We start from the raw sequence: 20,717 nt of genomic DNA on the forward strand, positions 1-20,717 counted from the left end.
TGATTCCTGACCTTTCAATATTTCGCGCACTCCGAGTTATCCGCAATATTCAAATTCAAATTCTTTATTTGGTGATAAAACAATGTTTTTTATTTACATGGTATAAAAAATATAGGTACACAAACACTAGAAATAAAACTTTTTAAATTTTAATTTTATAAAACAAATTAATCCAAGATCTAAGTCCATGATATCCATAATTAAGGCACTTAATGATACCAGCCTCTTAAACTGACCCAGTGGAACAAGCGCCCAACTGCAACAAGCAAACTGTTGCAGTTTTATGGCCTTTCTCTATAGCCTGAAGATTCTCTAAGCATGACACAAGTATCTGATACAAGTACAGGCTGCTGTGAAAAACTCTAAGTAGGCAGTTCTCAGAACCTCACACAGCCTAACAAGCCACGCAGCATGAAAAGATTATTCTTCAAACCAACAGCCAACCTGTGCCTGCCACACCAGCTCCGCATCAATATGAATTTCCAGAAATGTACATCCTATTAAGCCATAACTTTCCTGAAATTGTTTTATTAACAGAGCATTGGTTGAAGCAGGATGAGCTGATTCAAGTGTCCCATTACGTGGCTGTATCTAAATTTTGTAGATCTCAATCTGTACATGGGGGTTGTATGATATTGATGGATGAAGTCTTCTTAAAACAGAGCTCCTTCCAACAAATAACGAAATTAAATTACTTATTACTAGGTCTTTGAATTCACCATTATTTTTTTTAGATCTCGAAATTTATATATAGTATGCATCTATCGGTCGCCTTCCTCTGACATTGAGGTATTCCTAAGAAATCTGGATGAGATTCTGTCTGGTATTTCGGGCTCTGCAAACATGATTGTAGCGGGGGATCTTAATGTAAATTTTGATGATAGGAGCTCTGCATGCACAACTCGCTTGAGTAATCTGCTTGAGTGTTATGGCTTGCAAATGCATGTTAAATCGTCGACACGTATTGCTCGATTCTCTTCGAGTACTATTGACTATATGTGCTCTAACTATTGTTCTGAGATCACTATATGTACCGTTGAAAATGCTGCACTGTCCGACCATAAAGCAATTTTTTTTAACGTTTTACAACCTAAACAGCAAGCAAAATCTCTACCACATTTTGGCCGAGTTTTTGCACTACAAATTACAAACAATTTATGCGCCTCTTCTAACTGGGACACAATTCTTGAATCAAATGACCCTATATCTGCTTTACACAATAGGATTGTTGACTTGTTTAATGCAGCTTTTTCTATCAAAAAGATAAAACGCAAAAAACTGTCGAAAAAAGAGTGGTTTACTAAGGGTCTAACTATTTCTTCAAAAAATCTCCGTTCGCTCCATACCATCAGGAAATATACGTCATCCCTTTATTTCAATGAGTATTTGGCTAAATATCGCTCCATATTTCGTCGCTTAATAAGACTCTCCAAGGAACAATATTACTCCAACAGGCTGATCAAGTCCCAAAATTCGCAAAAGGAGTGTTGGAATATTATAAACGACATACGCAATAAAAACTCTCATTGCCCTGCTTCCGTTCCCAATGTTTCCCCAAACGCGCTTAACAACTTTTATTGCAGTATAGCAGATAATCTCCAACAACGCTTGACTCCATCAGTAGATCCAATGACTTACTTATCAGCTGTCAACGTTTCAGACTCCTTTCTGTTTTTTCCAACTGATCTGACAGAATTAAAAGGCGTCTTAAAATCGATAAAAAACAAAAACAGTTCAGGTGAGGATAGCATATCTGCAAACATTCTTCTCAATATTCCTCATTCAGCCTTAACGGTCCTGGTAAAAGCAATTAACCAGTCATGGGAAACAGGAACATTTCCCTCTTGTCTAAAAGCAGCCAAAGTCATTCCAGTCCACAAAGAAGGAGACATGGAGAATCCTTCTAATTTCCGGCCAATATCACTTCTATATACCATGTCAAAAATCATGGTGAAAACTCGTATGCTGTCTTTTAATAATGCAAATAACATCCTTAGTAAGTGTCAGTTCGGTTTTCGCGAGAATACCAATACAAATGATGCTGTATACCATCTTCTTCAGGACCTGTACTCTCATATCAATGGCGGGGGAGTTTCGGCAGCTGTTTTTTGTGATCTGTCAAAAGCTTTTGACTGTGTCAGTCATGACATTCTGCTGCTGAAGCTCCACCGCTATGGTTTTAGAGGCTTTCCTCTATCATGGTTTTCTTCATTCCTGCGAGGTCGACGGCAACGGGTTTTGGTCGGGTCAAAATACTCAGAATATAGCTTTATTAGATGGGGCTCAGTCTTAGGCCCAGTTCTATTTTTGCTTTACATAAATGATCTGGCGGGTCTATTCGCGGTGTCTTCACTATATTTGCAGATGATTCCACAAGATTGTGACAGGCTCTGGACTTCTCTCCATAAGATCATCCTGGAGGATCTTAAGATGGTAAAAAGGTGGTGTGACTCTAATTTACTTACATTAAATCCAACAAAAACTAATTTGCTATGTTTTAAATGTAATCTTAAAGATGTTTCGATAGATGGTGATCCAATTCAGATTAACCCTGACAGCAAATTTCTTGGAATTTTCATAGACAAAGATCTCAAATTTGACACACATATAAATCTTCTTGCCAAAAAGCTAACATCTGGTTGTTATGTTGTCAGGATCAGTGTACAGGAACTTGGTCCAAAAATTGGCAAGTCCGTTTATTGTTCCCTCTTTGAATCCTACCTTCGCTACGGTATCGCTTTGTGGGGTAGTGCAAGCAGTTACATTATTCAAATGTTGTTTGTTATTCAAAAACGAGCCATTCACTATATATGTGGGGCTAACCCCCGGGATTCATGTCGTCCTCTATTTCACCAAAATAAAATACTAACTCTCCCATGTCTGTATATTCTTGAGACTGCTTGCATAATCTATAAGTACAGAGAAAGGTTCATAGTCAGGAGTGCTCGGTACCCAAGCAGGAATCAGATGATTTTGCACTTTTCTCGACCTACTTCAGCTTTAACAAAAAAATCAATTTTTTACGACAGTATTTCTATCTTTAATCATCATTATTAAAAACTTAACTTCGCCTAGGATTTTCAAAAAACATTTAAAGAGATTGCTTGCTGCTAAAACATATTACTCTGTTGAAGAATTTTTTAATGATATACTTTAAGTGACTGATTATATATATAAGATCGATGGTTATGTTTTTGTATGTATGTTCGTATTTTATATTTGTGTCTTAAATATTTCTTTTTTAATTTAAAATTTTATACTTGTATTTTATACTTGTTTTGCTCTTGTTTAAGTGCAGACCATTGACTGTGAACCAGAGGTTGACATGGTCCTGCAATCTCTCAGACTCTGCAACAGCATCTGATACAGTATATTCGACAATTCGTAATTAAAGAAGCGTGGTTTTAATGAAGGAGAAGGTTTCTTATTGATTAGTATCAGTATAGGAAATCCAAGAGGATCGTTGTACATCTCCTGATGGACCCGTCATGCCCCTGGAGTTTACCAGAGAAAAATGGCCTTGGAAAAGCCAATGAGGTGCTATGGTCTGAGAAATGTATGCCTAAGTTATGCCAAACTAGTATTATGCCAAAGTATTACCCAGATATTGGAATCTAGCATGCATGATTGCTGAGCACTGCTTGATTATGTGGCTAGTTTAGGCTATAATGTGCAGTTTGCAACATTATAGCCTAAAGATTCTCTAAGCATGACACGAGTATCTCATACAAGTACAGCCTGCTGTGAAAAACACCCAAGTAGGCCGTTCTCAGAACCTCACACTGCCTGACAAGCCACGCAGCATAAAAAGATTATTATTTATTATTAATTATTGATTGACTTACACATCAGCTCCGCATCAATATGAATTTCCAGAAATGTACATCCTATTTGCTCGATTGATAATATTAAGGTCTCTAACTATAAAAATCATGGTGGTTGTTTCCCTCTTGTTTAAGTGCACACTATCAACTGTGAACCAGAGTTTGACCTTGTCCCGCAATCTCTCAGACGCTGCAACAGCATCTGATACAGAAACCGCGGAAGCTGAGATGGTGGTGAAAAAAGTGTATCTCCAAAAAGTGCAAACTTAACAGAGGATTCGATATTTGGTAAATCATTGACAAAAATCAAAAATAGAAGAGGACCAAGCACAGATCCTTTTGGACTCCAATCTCAATAGTATAAGTTATAGTATGAGTTAAAACCTAATACCTAAGATGTGGAGATAGAGTCTTAAGTGCCAGTGTTAAGTTAAAAGACCGGTTACTATTACTACCGGTTACTATTAGTACTACTAGTACATGTCGAATTTCGCATCTCTTTAGGCGCAGTTTGATGACGCAGGTAGAGGGCCTGTCGCATGCCAGATGATTCCGTTCATCTTCGTCCAGCAGGTTATCCAGTGACGCCACAGCTGCACATTTCAATGTTCTAAATTAAAGATTTCTTGTTACCAATATAACTTATAAGTAAAATTCTATTTATGCAGGTGTTAAAAAATTAAAACTTATACAAGGTGGCAAAATTTTAAAACCTATACAAAAGGCTGAATGTATTTAGTAATTTATAATACATTTCTAACAAATATTTATAATACATTTTAGCTTTAATTTAATTTAAAAAAAAGATTTTTATTGCGAAATACTTCCTCAGTTGAAAAGCTGGAGATAAGAGAAGTGAATACACAGAGTGGATTTTTCCTGGTCTTGTGATTCCTTGTGCTTATCTTATTTTAAACTGAATTCTAAAAAAAAAACAATAAAATGGCTAAAGCATGTAAAATTCTGAAATGATAAAATATAAGTGGATGACTTTGCAATTCATTACTGTTACTATATAGGCGGATATATCTAGGTTTTTTAGATGTGTGATATACATTTTGAATAAATAAATAAGTTTTGTTATCCGGTTAGTATCTATTGAAAGTATCGCAAAAATAATATTTTGTATGTATTTTAATTTCGATTATTAGATAATAGAAAACATTTAATATGTAATCTATTAAAAGGAGGATAATACATACACGATGCCTTTTTATACATTTTCCTACGCCACTGCTTTTATTTTAAAAACTTGCTGTATCATTAATCTCCCAGAGTCCAAAGTCTATTCTAAGTTCTAAGAATTTAATCTATTTTTTCCAAAAAGAATAATGTAATTATATTATAATCATAATTACCGCTTATTGTTTTCTAGTGCCAAAGTTCAGACTAGTATTAAATCATTATTTTTATTTACAGCCGCCAGTAAAAAAACCCGAGTCCACTCCCAAGATGGATAGAAGAAGACCCCCGATATACAGGCCAAAGTCCAGGACTGATGTAAGATTTTTGTTTCATACTTGCTAATCATTTATCATGTTAATTGTTGTGGATGATATAGTGAAATACATAGATAATTAAATAGTAGTTTTGTATTAAATAGGCCTTACATTTTAAGGCAACCAACTTTAGTTGATTGTTCGTATGTTTTTTTATATACAACTTGAGTTGCTGAATAATGGAAACACTTTCTCCTATAGAATACTGTAGTTGTATACTATACAGTGCTTTCATTTCAAAACAATCCACCCTTAATAACTTTCTAAATAAAAAAAAAAAAAAAAAACGTCAAATTAGATATACAGAGGGACGTTTAATTATGCATTTACTGAAGTTCTGTCAATCACCTCCTCACCTCCAGCTAACCTCACTTTAATATGTCAAATGGGAACCTCCATCGTGTGATACATCATAGTTAGCAGCGTAAAATTCTCTATTCAACGGTACCAAAAAAAAAATTAAATCGGTAAATGTGTAAGCAGATAGTTAGCGAAAATGTCTAGAAATAATGAATATTTTATTTACGCCAAACTTTGGTATTTTAAATGAATATTTTTAGTGTGGTACCTACATCATGTTAAAATTCTTACATTTTTTATAATAGATCATCAAAAAAAATACAAGCAATTTAGAAGTTAAAATGTGTGGTAAGAAATAGTACATTTTGTTCAAGCAAATTATTTATTTTTTTAAGTAAAAAATGTGTTAAAAAAAGAGTGTATACAAATTTTTTGCAAAAATCTTTGCAGTCTTATAACTTTGTATGTGTATTTATTTCACTTATATTTTTTGCGAAACCTACCTAATAGGTACAAAAAAACACTGCAATACCTTATATTTTTAAGGCGTTAAAAAGCAAGCGATTTATTATTGTTAAAACTGTCAGTTTGACGCGTGCAATTTTTCAACTTTAGTTAAAACAGTGAGTTAATAAAATGGTGTATACGCTAGCCGAAAGAATAGAAATAATTTTCCTTTATGGAGCTCAAGATCGGTGTGCTCGCAGAACCGCGAGAGCATTTAAGGAAAGGTATCAAGATAAAAACGTGAGCCATAAATACGTATTAGAATTGATAGGAAAATTTGAAGAGACGGGATCGATTTGCAATAAGAAAAAATATGAAAATAGAGTTGTCGATGAAGCATGGCAAGTTGAAGTACTAGGACAATTTGCTATGGATACAACTTTGTCTATACCAAAGGCCGCAAAACTAACAAATATTTCCACTGGTTCCGTACATAAAATTAAAAAAAAAATAAGTTCTTTCCTTATAAAATTCATATTCTTCATGAACTCGGAGAAGATGATTTTGATAGGAGAATTCAATTTTGTGAAGCGAACTGACGACGATCCCCATTTATTGAAGAACATTTGCTTCAGTGACGAATCGACCTTTTTTTTTAAATGGCCTGGTGAACAGACATAACTGTAGATACTGGGATAATGAAAATCCGCATGTTTTTCGGGAAGGCCATACCTAATATCCCCAACAAATTAATGTTTGGGCAGGAATTTATGGGAATGAAATAATCGGGCCATTTTTTTTGGAAGAAAATTTGACTGGCGAAATTTATTTAAACCTTTTAGAAAATGCAATATACCCTTCCATCATCCAATCTATGGAAAATCAAGTGGATCAACATGGTGCTATATTATTGAATGAAAATAATATACATTTTCAGCAGGATGGAGCTCCCGCGCACTACACTTTGGTAGTTCGAAAGTGGCTTGATGAAAATTTTCGAGAAAAGTGGATTGGCAGACGTGGTGCAATCGAATGGCCTGCGCGGTCTCCGGACCTAACCCCACTAGACTTCTTTCTTTGGGGCTACTTAAAAAGCAAAGTTTATAAAACCCCACCTGAGAGTATTGAGAATTGCTTCTTGGTCAATCAATTTTATTTTTTTTTACAACCATTGATAGCATAATGAATGCCCTTTAAAATAATGTATCACACCATGGGGTAGCCATTTGACATACCAAAGTTTGGCGTAAACAAAATATTCATTATTTCTAGACATTGTTGCTAACTATTTGCTTACACATTTACCGATTTCATTTTTTTTGGTACCGTTGAATAGAGAATTTTACGCTCCTTAGAAGGTGATTGACAAAACTTCAGTAAATGCATAATTAAACGTCCCCTTGTATATCTAATTTGACGTTGTTTTTTTTTGACGAATGTTTTTTTTTTTTTTTTTTTTAAGAAAGTTATTAAGGGTGGATCGTTTTGAAATGAAAGCACTGTATAGGATCTGCATTGTCAAGAGAAGTCAAATACACTTTTTTTACTGGGTTTAGAAACCTCTGTTGAAAACTTCCTAATCCTAACATGTATAAATAGCAGTAATAACTCGGTTACAAACCTTATAAAATGATCCTCCTTTATAGTGGGCTCTGTTCATGCCCTCACATTTAAAGCCCAACATGACGGCCTTATCAAACTGCCTTTGAAGACAAGTTGAATATATATACATATTGCAATATTATGAATGACCTCTACAGTGAAAAATCTAAATTTTTGATATTCATTGTGCTACAGAATTAGAAGTATTAAACTAGAAAACTGTGATGGAAAAAATATGACCTAAGGCATAGTGGCTACGCCCAGGCAGGACTCAAGCTTTGACAGTAGTACTCCATGACATCGATAATCTGACAGAACACAGATTAACGCAACTGCCGCTACTTTTAGAGACACAGTATACAAGAACCTGAAAGAGGTATCCTTAGTAACTTTGGATGACTTATATTCTCTATATTGATTAAGGGATAGCACATTTTATTGGGTTAAACAAGAGACTCTTTTTTGTGTATCTTTCAAAAACCTCGTACAGAGTAGCCTCTTTTAAACAGAGCAGAAACTTGCTTTAAAGCCATGATTTATTGACTAAACCCAAACTATTTAAATAATCAAAGGAAAACATGACAGCAGATTGGAACATTATTACACTATATATTATTATTGCGGCTCTTTAATTGTCCTCCCCCTCATATCTTTTGAATGCGTTTATATAAAAATTTGAAATTTGGCACACATCATTAGCAACCTAAATACTACGAGGCATGTCCAGAAAGTAAGTGTACTGAGCCTGTCACGGCGGTAGGGAATTGTTTTTCCACATGTTGGCTGCACTGCCGCATAGCGTGATTTCTCCCCTCCACAACAAGACCGCTTCGAGGTCAGTACGTTGAGAACTATAGACGCAGCAACGCGTTTAGTGAGAAATGTCAATCCAATCTCCCGCCAAGTGTGAAATACGCGGCGTTATCCGTTATCTCGTTTGGAAGGGATTAACTCCGGTTGAATGAATTTCTCCGCTCCATCGTTACTGGAGATGAAACTTGGGTTGCCCACTACACACCAGAAACCAAAAGGCAGTCTCAATAATGGCGTCACACCTCTTCACCCTCTGCCAAAAAGTTCAAAACGACAATTTCATCCAAGAAAATCATGGCATCCGTGTTTTGGGACTGTTAAGGCATAATTCTTATTGAATATTTGCCTCAAGGGGAGACCATCAACGCTGCAAGATACTGTCAGACCCTAAGAAAATTACGGAGGGCAATTCAGAACAAGAGGAGAGGCATGCTGACAAAGGGAGTCTGCCTGCTGCACGACAATGCCAGACCACACACAGCTAACGCCACGAAAAACCTGCTCGCCTCGTTTAAATGGGATGTCCTGGACCATCCTGCGCATTCCCCTGACCTAGCACCGTCAGATTACTACCTCTTTACCTCCCTGAAGCTGCACATGGGTGGAAAAAAGTTTTCAACCGACCAGGAGGTGAAGGAGGAGGTGGAGAAGTGGACGAAGGGATTGGCGAGAAACTACTTCGAGGAGGGCATCAAAAAACTGATACCCCGGTACACCACCTGCATTGAGAGGAATGGTGACTATGTCGAAAAATAGTTTAGATATGTACTAATGTAAACAGATATTTTTTTTGTTCAAATAAAAAAATTTATAACCTATAAAAATTTAGTACACTTATTTTCTGGACATGCCTCGTACTTTATTGTTCCTAGCTCATTTTGCAAAACTTCAAAATGGCGGCGGGACGCCATTATAAAAAATAAAATTAAATAGAAAGGGGAGTCACGCGATAGATTTGAAAGCTCCCACTGAATGATTTATGGTCCCAGAAGATTAAGTCATTACCACTATCCATAGCAAAATGGCAATGTCAATATTGTGACATGCATCAATTATTCTTTAACGTAGGTCGAAGATAGATTCTGGCTGGGTGACGTAGACCTTTTGTTTCAAGTACCCCCATAAAAAAAGTCCAGAGGTGTAAGATCGGGTGAACTGGCTGGGCACTTGGTAGACCCTCGACGACAATCCACCGATTAGGGTAAGTATTAGTCAAATATTCTCTAACATTTCTAAAGTGTGGTGGTGCCATCTTGTTGAAAAATTGTTAGCAACTCAAATTCATAAGGATTGTCTTTAATAATCTCAAGGATCAATGGTTCTACTGCATTTTCCAACATGTTTAAGTAAAGCTCCCCTGCCAAATTTTAGTCTAAAAAGAGAGGTGCAACAATATGATTTCCTAATATGCCAGCCCACACATTTATTTTTTCTGGGTATTGTGTGTGTCTTTCACGATTTTTCACGAATTTGTCGAGATGTACGTTGCTCCAATAACAGGCATTTGGTCTATGAACATTACCATTCAAAAAAATGTACATTCATCACTGAGACAAATGTTCTTCACATAAGCAGGCTGGCGCCCTTCTTTCGGTCATTACTTCGAAGAATTCCATACGTCGTTCACGATAAATTTCTGTCAATTGATGAACGATTTGAATTTTATACAAATGAAATTTATGTTTTTTAAGTACCCTTTTCACAGTAGGAGAAGATACATCACACGTGTCACCTACTGTGGAAGTAGACTGTTGTGGATCTCTTACCATAGCTGTTATAATATCCACGCCCTGGATTCTTCCTACTGGCAACACTACCCGCCTCGGTAAATTTCTGAATTAGCTCGCGAATATATATTCGAGATACTGGACGGTCAGGAAAGCGAATATTAAAAATTCTTTCCATCTCATGTTTATTACGATTTCTATCGTAAATGAAAATAATTTTAATTTTTTCAGCAAGGAGGGTGGATCAGGCATAAACAATTAAATCAAGGTAACAAAAATTCCATATTATTAGCTTTTAAAGGTATTGATAAATCAAATAAGTTTTTGTGTGGAACAGAAACTTTTATAATAATAATATGACATTACTATTGACAAAAAATACAAACTCTACAAACAGCAACACACCTACAAACAAATTACATCTGAACAGGTGTAGTAAAGAAAATAAAAATGCGAAAAATAAGATTTTGAAACGCTGCCATGGGTAGAAGTTTGCTATGGGTAGAAGTAATTTGCTATGGGTAGAAGTAATTACTTATTACTCTAGGACCATAAAGCATTCAGTGGGAGCTTTCAAACCATGGGTCGTATGACCCCTCTTTCTATTTAATTTTATTTTTTTAAATGGCGTCCCGCCGCCATTTTGAAGTTTTGCAAAATGTGCTTAAAAAGACTAGGACTAAAAAGAAGAATTTAGGTTGCTTATGATGTGTGCGAAATTTCAAATTTTTATATAAACGCATTCAAAAGATAACAAAGGGGACAATTAAGAGCCCCACTGTAGAGATACCTTGATTTTCGCAAAATATTTCACCAAACTTGTGTGACAAATTATATGGATTCCGCTAATTTCAGATGCCTACTTCACGAACGAGTGAGTTACGTACTTCTGACGTCACAGCTTAACATTGGTTGTACAACCAATTAAGAATTTTACTTACTGATAATACTGCTATAATATGTCTAAGGTTGATTTCCTCGTCACCTTTTTGCGGTTATTTTTTGCCCTTTGCTTTCCTCCCAAACCCGTTCTTATATTACTCCTTTCCAGCCCTACACCGTAGTTAGCTGAACCTATTGACGCCGATAACTAGACCCAGATTGCATCATTGGAGAGCAGATTACCGTAGCCTGAAATTGAGAACCTCATAACACAGTGAGGCGTTAAAGAAAGCGGATGACGGCTGTCAAAAATCATATTATACCACCAACGTAAAAAAGTGGTTACCTGCTACTTGTCACTCATAGCAGCAGCAGCAGTCTCTAAGACCTGAGCTCTCAAAGTTACCACACTTGGAAGAAGATCGAAACACTCGGGCTAGTACCAGGTACTCAACCGAATTTCTGAAAGCTAAGCGCCTTGCCGCACTGTTGGTGAAACAGTTTTGTTCTCATTGCCTCTAGTTGAGATCTGGCACAGTCGGACTTCTTCCTTTTTCCTCGGATCCAGCGAAACTTTAAGAGACACTAAAATACCGACATAAAAGGCCTCCAAAGAGCTGCGATTGTATCTTTGAAGGGGGTTCGCGGACAGCTACTTCCTGACGATGTACACGAAATGGAAATTATACCGCGTTACACGTATTGTGTCAAAACGAAATTTCGAAGACTACCAGATATTGATACCGATTCATTCAATAAAAATGTTAAAGTAATTTAGTCATACTATTTTTCTATCATATCCTCTATATTTTTCTCTATAAATTGTGAAAAAGCTCGATTATCATCGAGGTTTTTTACTAAATTTTAATTTTTCTGCAATTATTTTTTTGTCTGGTGAAACAAACTACCATGCTGGTATTAATTTGATAGCCAATAGTAAACGCTGTCACTACAATTCAAAACATAGAAAAAATTGATCATCATTGCGTGATACGATACATTCATTTGAAAAGACTAACCCACACCAAAGTTGAGACTCTACTCTAAAGAAGTCTGCTCATTTGCAATAATAAAATATTGAGTGGCTTAATAGAGTACCAGCTACCTAGACGAACTTGGCGGATTACGGCAGAAAAAGTGATGAAAATCCAGAAAATGATATTGATTAAGCCTCGACTAAAAATCCGTTAGTTAACCATATTTGTCTACCTTGCATATAAACAAGTGCGGTACATTGCTTATTGACAGAAAGTTTAGACATGCAATTCTGTACGTAGTTCTAAACAGCGTTTGTTCACAATTGTTGCAGAAGTTGTTTTGAGCCGAACCTTTTTATGGCATTGCTATAACCTGGTAGTGCCAAAGTCATTACATGTTCTGGCAACTTCTTATAAAAGAGTGGACAATAATAGTTTACGGACAAGTGACTCCTCTGAAATCTCAAGAAGTCAATTCTAACGTCACGTAGTGGTGCAGTTATGGTAATGATTGTTTGTAGTATACCGAGCAACATTTCTGTAGGCAAAGAGAAGGCACTCAAAAATAACCCTCGAAGGCACCGTGTGCACTCTAAGTAAAACTTCTCCAAGCATTGACTGGTAGATAGCATTAAAGGCCTGGAGCGAAGCAGAAGAAGGAAGAACCTGAACCAGGCTACGTAAAAGAAAAATATGTTTCTTAAGCCTCGAGAGATGATCCCTACGCTGAGAAGATGTTTTGGCGGAATTTGACAACAGTAAGACCAACTTTTTGCATCCATTTATAACCATGGAACCAAGATGGGTTCAACATTTCACACCTGTCATGAAGGAACAATCAAAAAAATGAACTGAAAGAGATAATCGACTGCTCAGAAGACAAATACGAGAGTCGGCTCCGCGCTGATTCAATTTGTCAAAAAAATTTTTGGCTCAATCTGGCAAAAAAAAACTCATAAGCTGGCGTCAATTTTTTGGGATTGGCAAAAAATAATCTCCGCATTTGGCGAAAAATAAAGTTGTCTCATCATAGCAACGCCCCGGCTCACACATGCGTTATTGCAGTGGAAAAAATTAATAAGTTACCCTTGGAATTGGTTCATCCACACATCCTCTCGCTCTTCCTCATGCTCTTCATCTGATTTAATCCCCTCAGATATTATCTATTTTAAAATTTCAGAGAATGGCGTCTCCGGTTAATAGTTATTTTGAGAGACCAAATAAAGCCTACAATAAACATTGAGACTTTTTTTGTTGTTTTTTTAACTCAACCTATTACGTTAATAAAAAAAATTACAAAAAGCAGTACAGAATTTTAAAGAAACCGAGGAAAAAACGAAAAAAATCGAGTTAATGTATCTAGATTTAAGCACTAGCTCATTTGCCATTGGTCCTAAAGTGGAATAAGTCAGAATTGTCTCAAGTTATTTTAGGAACTTTCTTGGTACCGCCATTTAGTCGCCCATATTACACACAAAATCTGGTAGATCCATCCTTTTTTTATATAGATAACTTAAGATGTCCATCTTGAGTTATCTATATAAAAATTTTATCTTATCCTTTAATCTTTATATTCTGATCCGTTGTCAAATTAGCAAAAGATTTATGTAAAAGTTTTTTTAAACAGGCAGGCAAAAGCCTAAACCTAACAAACTGTATAAGTATTCTTTTGCCATTACTTCCAAGCCTTACTTCCACACGTTAATTTGATACCCTTATTTCAGATGTTGCTCATATCCGTTTAAGAGTATCCTTTGAGCCAAATCTGTAGATTCCTTCCGGGTATATAAAGTCTTTACTAGAAGAATGCCTTTACCATATACTTTACCACTTTTGATGGCCTCCATCAAGACAGATTTTCCACTTTTCCCTGCAGTTGCAGTATTAACCACCATCTACGAATTATCTGGTATGGTAATATCTTTCCTTTTAAAAATTTTAACATATATAATATGCCATTCTAAAATGACGTCGTCCGTAACTTCTACGATCAGTACTTATTGCTGGGACATTGTTAAGCCAATGGTGAATTTCACTTCATTTTGTCCAATGATTGTACAATCCTTTTTCCATTCGCTGACTCCAGAATTAAATTTGGTGGTGAAATTTTGCAGCTATGGTTTTTAGTTTCATGATGATATGAGTTGATTCTGTATGTATGTATATTCGCACTTTTTTCCCGGTATTACCAAGCTCTTTCTAGGATGTGACAGCCGATTCAATCTTAGAAGTGGAGCTTGGTGGTACCCAGCCTGATTGCACCTCTAAAGCTGACTGGTGGAAGTTTTCCTGGATCTTCGGGTTTGTCATAGGCTTGTGTCATAGACACTTAACGAGTCTCTCCTCATTACAATTTAGCCAGCCAAATGGTCTCGGTAAGCTTCTTGAGGCTTTGAGGTCACTTTCCGAAGTTCTGAGTTGCTTGAAAATCTGCCTCATATTAAATAACTTTTATGGTGAGCCATCCTTAGGGCATGCTTAGTATATTTATCTTGACGTTAATAAACTTTTCATAGAAATTTGTTCTCGAAACTCCGTTGAACTAAGCTAGATTTATTAATCAAGAAACATCGGCCTCAAACTGTTAAAGGGTTTCATTATCTTTTTTGTCTCCTAGATTTCAACTGGGTCTGATACACTTATTGTAGATGGGCTTTACCGTATCTCATCTCTAAGGTACACACCAGTACGTCGAAATTAACCTGATCTTTAGATTGTTTAACTCTTAGTATTCATATAGCTTCTTCTTTCAGGCGTACCTTGAGATTGATTTCATTATCCTGGCAGCGGGTTCGTACTAATCCAGTAGGTACTCCATGCTTGTTTGCCATCCAACTTTGGTTGCTTAATTTATATAATAGTTTGCATTTCACGATCGGGATAAACAGGGGACGCTTTACATTAATTTCCAGTTCTATTATTTTTTTGACGTACTTTTCCAAACTCTTCTTCAAGTGTTGCTTGCAAGATTTTCTTGAAGTTATGAATTGCCTTTCTCTTATTGTCGGCCTTGTTCCTCTTATTTGTTTCTGTGTCTCTTATCACGTTCTCCTTGCTACTTTTTAAGATCTGCTTTTAAGTTCAATGTGTCCTTTTTTATGGCCCTCATGATGTTTTCTTCTTTTCTATCTGGCTTTTGCCATTGTCTTTTTTCAAGTTGTTTCTCATAGTCCTCAGATCATAGATCAGTGCTTTATGTTTCTTGTCTCGTGCCTTTTGTTCTTTAATTTTTCTTGCTGTTTCTTATCTCGGTCTTTTTGTTCTACTCTTTATTTTTTATTTCGTTCCTGTTGTTCTTAATTCTGTTTCTAAATAAAATTCTTCAACTTCATTATCTTCTAAGTCCCCATCTTGGCCTGACTACTGGTTAAAGGCATCTGAATTGAATAAAATATAACGGACTCAGAAACATACTCCACGATAAACAACAAAACTGATTAATATTGACCATTTTAGAGTTATAGACCACGAATCTCTAACTCATGGAATAGTTTTAAATTTCTTGGAACATTTTACATTTTTGGCTGGTGGAGAATAATAATTTCCAGAAAACGCTGACAGTCAAGCAAGTATAGCATCTAAAAATTTCAAAAAATCATTATAAAATCGAATAAACATTATTATTCGCCAAATATCTGAGTGGCTAATATTTTATATTTAGTCAAGTACTGCCAGTGGTAGCCGAGGGGAAAGCAGTCGTCTACGCGGTGACGGCGGCGGCGGCAGCAGCGATGAAGATTTGACCCGTCAGCAGCAGGATCTCAGACAGCGCTTGCAGGATGAAGCGGCCCTTTATAGACGGAGACTCGAAACCTACAAACAGGCGCAGCAAAATCAGGCAGCATTGGTCAGCAGATTACAAGCTAAGGTAATTAAAAAACCACGAAACAATTAAATAGCAAAAACCACAGCTTTTATGTACTGAAAACATTTAAAGAACCTAACACTTAGTGCAACTACCCGTCACTTACCATCAGCGAAGTATTTTTTGTGCAACTCTTTAATATTCTCATTTGCTGGTTATGATGATGTAATTTCTAATAAGGCAATTATGGCAGATTCCTGTATGCGGCTTTCTTTTAATATTTGCTACAAAAGTAATATTTCAGCATTTCAATGGTTACTTTAATAATGATTTTACTATTTCAATGACAAATAGGCGCAAATAGTAGAGGTACTGTTTAATATACAGAATTTTAAAGTCAAGAAAGCCACCATATTCAAGATTTTTATTGTGCCTGTGCAACGCCTCCATAATATCAGACAGTTCAATGTTTTCAAAGCTTTTCAATATTCAACAGCTGCAAAAATCTTTTAGTTACTTATATGCAATTATAGCATAACCCTAATAAATAAATATTTGAGTGGCACTTGAATTGGGTTTTTAGGGGATTCTGCGATCTCTTCGTTAAGGTAGTGCCATACTTATTATGGTTGTACTGGGTCAAGTTTGCACTAAAATGTTTGTTTTGCTTTTAATATTTGTTCTATATACAGATCGTGTTTTCGTTCGTTACTTATAGGAAACCGCATAGAGGCGAAATTTTGCAACGTCGCGCGTGTACGAATGCCTGCGACAGAGCATCGCCCCGGCCGGCCCGAGGCGAGGACGGGATTAGTAAACATCTGACTTTCGTGGGAGAGGCGTCATTTGGCGACAAAATGTCCCAAAATATTACGCGAAAATCCAGGCATTTTTAAAATATTTATTCTAATGCGGGTTTTACAGACATGACAATGTGTAAAACCCGCATAGAATTGTAATCTTAAAATGTGTAATATGCTGTGTTTTGCATAATAAAAATTAAAGCGTTATTCTAATAAAAAATAAAATATCAACTCTGATAAAAATATAATAAAAAATCAGAAATAAAACTCTAATAAACAAACTTAACAACATATCATTTTTTAAATAAAAGGCTCAAATGAACCGCCTTCTTTCGCTAAACAAAAACTTAACCTATCGTAAAAGCTATTTCGCACCTCCAAAAGAGTTTCAGGTAAAATGGAATTGGCACCTTCGACAATTTTATTTCGCAACTCCTCTAAATTTGTTGGCCTACTAAATTCATGCTTGTAAATGGTCTGCTTAAGGTAACCCCACAGATAAAAGTCATTTGGACACAAATCTGGAGATCTAGGAGGCCATTTAATATCGCCAGTCCCACTAATACGGCGGTTAGGAAAAGTATTTGTTAAAAATTCTTTTACCCTACTCTTTAGTGCATTAAGAGTTATTTTATTCAGTTTACACCAGTTGATGAGCTGTTGTTTTGGAATGTATTCCTGATGAGTTGCACTATCTACAAGAGATTTTATTGCCTTATAAGTTTTGAGGTCGTCAGCAAAAAATAAACAAAGTCAAAACACAGATGATAGGTGAGATCCTTGTGGGACTCTAGAATGAACGAAGACTTGATTGGACCAGTGCATTACCGAATTTTACATTTTGGATTCGTGATGTAAGATAACTTTAAATCCAGGACAGCAGTAGATCTTGAATACTATAGTGGCTCAACTTAGAATAGAATGGTCCACGGCATCAAATGCTTTTTTGAAGTCAAAAGTTGCCACCAATTCACTGCAATAGATTGATAGGTTAAATTCATATGATCTCTTTGATAGAAACCCATACTGTTTGGGTGTCAATAATCCGTGTATGTAAACCGATAAATCGGCAGTTACAAGAGACTCTAGGATTTTACCGAAACACGGCAACTCTGATATTGGCCTGTAGTTTGATACATCAGATCTATCTCCACTCTTAAATATTGGAGTTACAGTAGTTTTTTCCATATAATAAGGTAATAAGAATTTTGCTTTGCGTAATGTATGAATCTTGATATATTAAACTCAGTCGCAAGCTTAATGTTAAAACATAGTTTCGTGCGAATACAGGGACTATCCCGTCACTGCCCGGGCTTTTAGAATTGAAAGTTTGCTTACCTTCCAAGTTCCAAAGAAGCTGTGCCACTTAAAACACTGCTAAGATTTCGAAATGACGAAGAAGAGCTGATATATTCGCGATGTTGTCAATATCATTCTTGATATTGACAACGATATATTCTTTTGTCTCCTGCGCTCCCCTGATTTAATCGTCGCCTACCCCTGCCTTTTCACAAACGAAAATACAAAGGTTAGATTAGGTTTGTTGTGAATCGGGCACCTTGCTCCCTCCACTGCGACCCTGGGTCTATTATGGCTCACTCCTTGGTGTTTATACTTCCCCAATCAAGTCCGCCCTCTTTAGGAGTTCGATAATTTTATTGAGAGAAGCATTTTTAATGTCATCCATCTTAGGTAAGGCATTGACGAAGTTGGCCTGTTTGGTTTTCTCTAGTGCCAAACATCTAAACAGGATGTGCTCTGCAGTCTCGTCCTCCTTTATTTGGCGATTTCCGCCAAACCAGTTCTATTCATGTGGTGACGCAGTCTGCAGTGGCCGATATACATTCCCGTTAGAGCTTTTAGGTACTTCCTGTTAAGTTTCCTTATGATATCTGTTACCTAACCTTCGCATGGTTGTGTCATGGTAATCCCTCCCAGTAGCGCTTTGCTACTTGCACCAGGGTTGTGATTGCGTGTTTTGCTGTACTGTGGGTAATGCCTAATGCTGGTTCTGGACCTACCAGTTGGAGTCTGCTCTTTTTTTGGCTAGCTTGTCAATCGCCTCATTTCCTCTAAGCTCAGCATGTCGCGTAATCCATGTTAGGGTAATTTTGTTTCTTTCCACAAGCAGTATTAGCTCATTTCTGCAGCTTCGTTTCAAGCTCTAGATATGCAGTTAAAGGATTCCAGCGCTTTTAGAGCCGCCTGGCTATCGCTGTAGATTTTGATGGTTCTGTTTTCTAGTCGCATTTAGCTAAGAATTCTTGCACAGATTTTAATGGCATGTACTCCACTTAAAAGATTTATGAGTGTTTCCCAAGGCAGATAGATATTTCTGTCATTGGGTTAGTGCAGTATATTCCAGCTCCTACTACAAAATTGGTTTTGGAGCCCTCTGAATATACTCGAATGTGAACTTCCAGGGATGGAGTAATGATGACGCGTAAGCTTAGATTTCGACCTCCCACAGTCGAATTATGGCCAACAGGTCGTCAACGAATAGCGACAAGATAAGAGAAGTAATAGTAGTCCTCTCTGTGGTCAATCTCGCGCGGCCCTGTAGTGCAAACGTTCGCCCTGTAAGGTGGTCGTTATTCTTCTGTCAGTTAGCATGGCTGTAATCCAGTTGCAAATAAGAGAGTTGACTCCTCTTGCTGCTATCGATTCATAGATATAATAGCGTGAGTGAGCGTGGCAGTGCATTGTTAAAGGCCCCTTCTATGTCTAAGAAGGCTGCCGCTGCCACTTCTTTTTGTTTCAGCGAGATGCTAATATTCATTACAAGATTGTTGAGAGCTAAGTCTATTAGTTTACCTGCCTAATAGGCGATTGGTGGACATTTCTGATATCTCTATCAATGACCTTTTCCACGATCTTCAATAGAAAGGATGTCAGGCTTATTGTCCTGAGCGAAGATGTCTCGGCAATTGGCCTCCCGGCTTTCGGTATGTGTATTACGTTGGTAAATTTCCAGCACGCTGGAATACAACAAGGTTAACAGGTGGGGTAGAAGTAAGTCTAGCCAAACTTAAAGAAGTGCTGGATAGATTCCGTACCCTCCTGGTGTTCCTGTTCACGTTGCTTTGAGAGCATTTTATAGGTTCTTGCTCTGCGAGGTGTTTTATTGACGTTCTCGCAGAACGTATACCCTTATTGTAGTCGGTTAACGTCCTACGATATGGCAGCCAGTTGTTACTGATTTTGCACTGTTGAAAAACTTGCGTACTTCAGACCGCATTTTGTTAAGATTGTTGTTCCACTAAGGTATGTTGCGATTGTCCCGCTTCAGCTTCAATGAACAGTTTTCATGATATGCTGTTACAATAGCTTTAGGACTTTATCACCCATGTAATTTAGCTGATCATGATTCTTTAGAGTTTTGTCACAAGACAGTAAGTTTCTCTGTAGGAACGATTTCTATCTGTCCCAGTCAGTATTTTCCACGTTCCTGTATTCAACTATGGGTCTGTTACCGATAGCAATATCAAACCGTATGAGTCTGTGATCTGATCATGATGGCTCCGATTACACTACTCAGTTCCTGACCTTCCTGCCAATATAGTTTGAACTAATAGTTAAATCTAGTGTCTCTTTTTCTCTTTTCAGTGATGAAGGTTGGCCCATGGCCTGTATTATTAATTTTTATTACCCCTCCACGTATATAGGTGAAGAGAGACTCAACTCTGTGATTAATGTTTGTGCTACCCCAGGCTGTATGATGAGAGTTTGCATCACATCTCAGGATAAACTGCACGTTCTTCTTTTTGCAGTATGCAATCGGATTTTGCACCGCCTCTGGAGGAAGTTGTTCTTCTGCTGCATCGCTTGGGAACTATGCAGAGCATATGAGTGCCTCGGCACCACCCAGGAAGAAGACCTGGGTCAGTATAATGTCATCATAGCGGCCTCATTCATTGATTCTTTCAGACCTCTGCGATATCATATGATATCACAGAGATCTGATAGAATAAAATAGTTAATGTTATTCCTAATAAACATACACACTCTGGGATTATTGCTAAATGGTAGTTCGATTAC

The 20,717-nt window shown here is 36.9% G+C and overlaps 1 protein-coding gene and 1 long non-coding RNA gene across 4 annotated transcripts in view; one reads left to right on the forward strand and one right to left on the reverse strand.

The window, feature by feature from the left end:
• LOC126734717 (rootletin) overlaps positions 1 to 20,717 on the forward strand; it is a 439,794-nt gene that overhangs the window by 143,333 nt on the left and 275,744 nt on the right. For 2 of the 3 annotated variants that reach the window (XM_050438438.1, XM_050438437.1), the window contains exons 2-3: positions 5,244 to 5,324; positions 15,733 to 15,939. In XM_050438438.1, the coding sequence (XP_050294395.1) occupies positions 5,277 to 5,324; positions 15,733 to 15,939 (255 nt within the window). In that variant the 5' untranslated portion in view covers positions 5,244 to 5,276. Of the gene's footprint in view, positions 1 to 5,243; positions 5,325 to 9,553; positions 9,687 to 15,732; positions 15,940 to 20,717 lie in introns of those variants that run through there. The other variant, XM_050438439.1, reaches the window with a different exon arrangement.
• LOC126734724 (uncharacterized) lies at positions 4,555 to 11,359 on the reverse strand. Its single transcript, XR_007660154.1, has 2 exons — positions 11,154 to 11,359; positions 4,555 to 4,747 (listed from the first exon to the last, which is right to left on the reverse strand). It is a non-coding gene; the product is annotated as an uncharacterized LOC126734724 (long non-coding RNA).

Source organism: Anthonomus grandis, chromosome 3 (genome assembly GCF_022605725.1).
Source record: "Anthonomus grandis grandis chromosome 3, icAntGran1.3, whole genome shotgun sequence".
Lineage (NCBI taxonomy): Eukaryota > Metazoa > Arthropoda > Insecta > Coleoptera > Curculionidae > Anthonomus > Anthonomus grandis.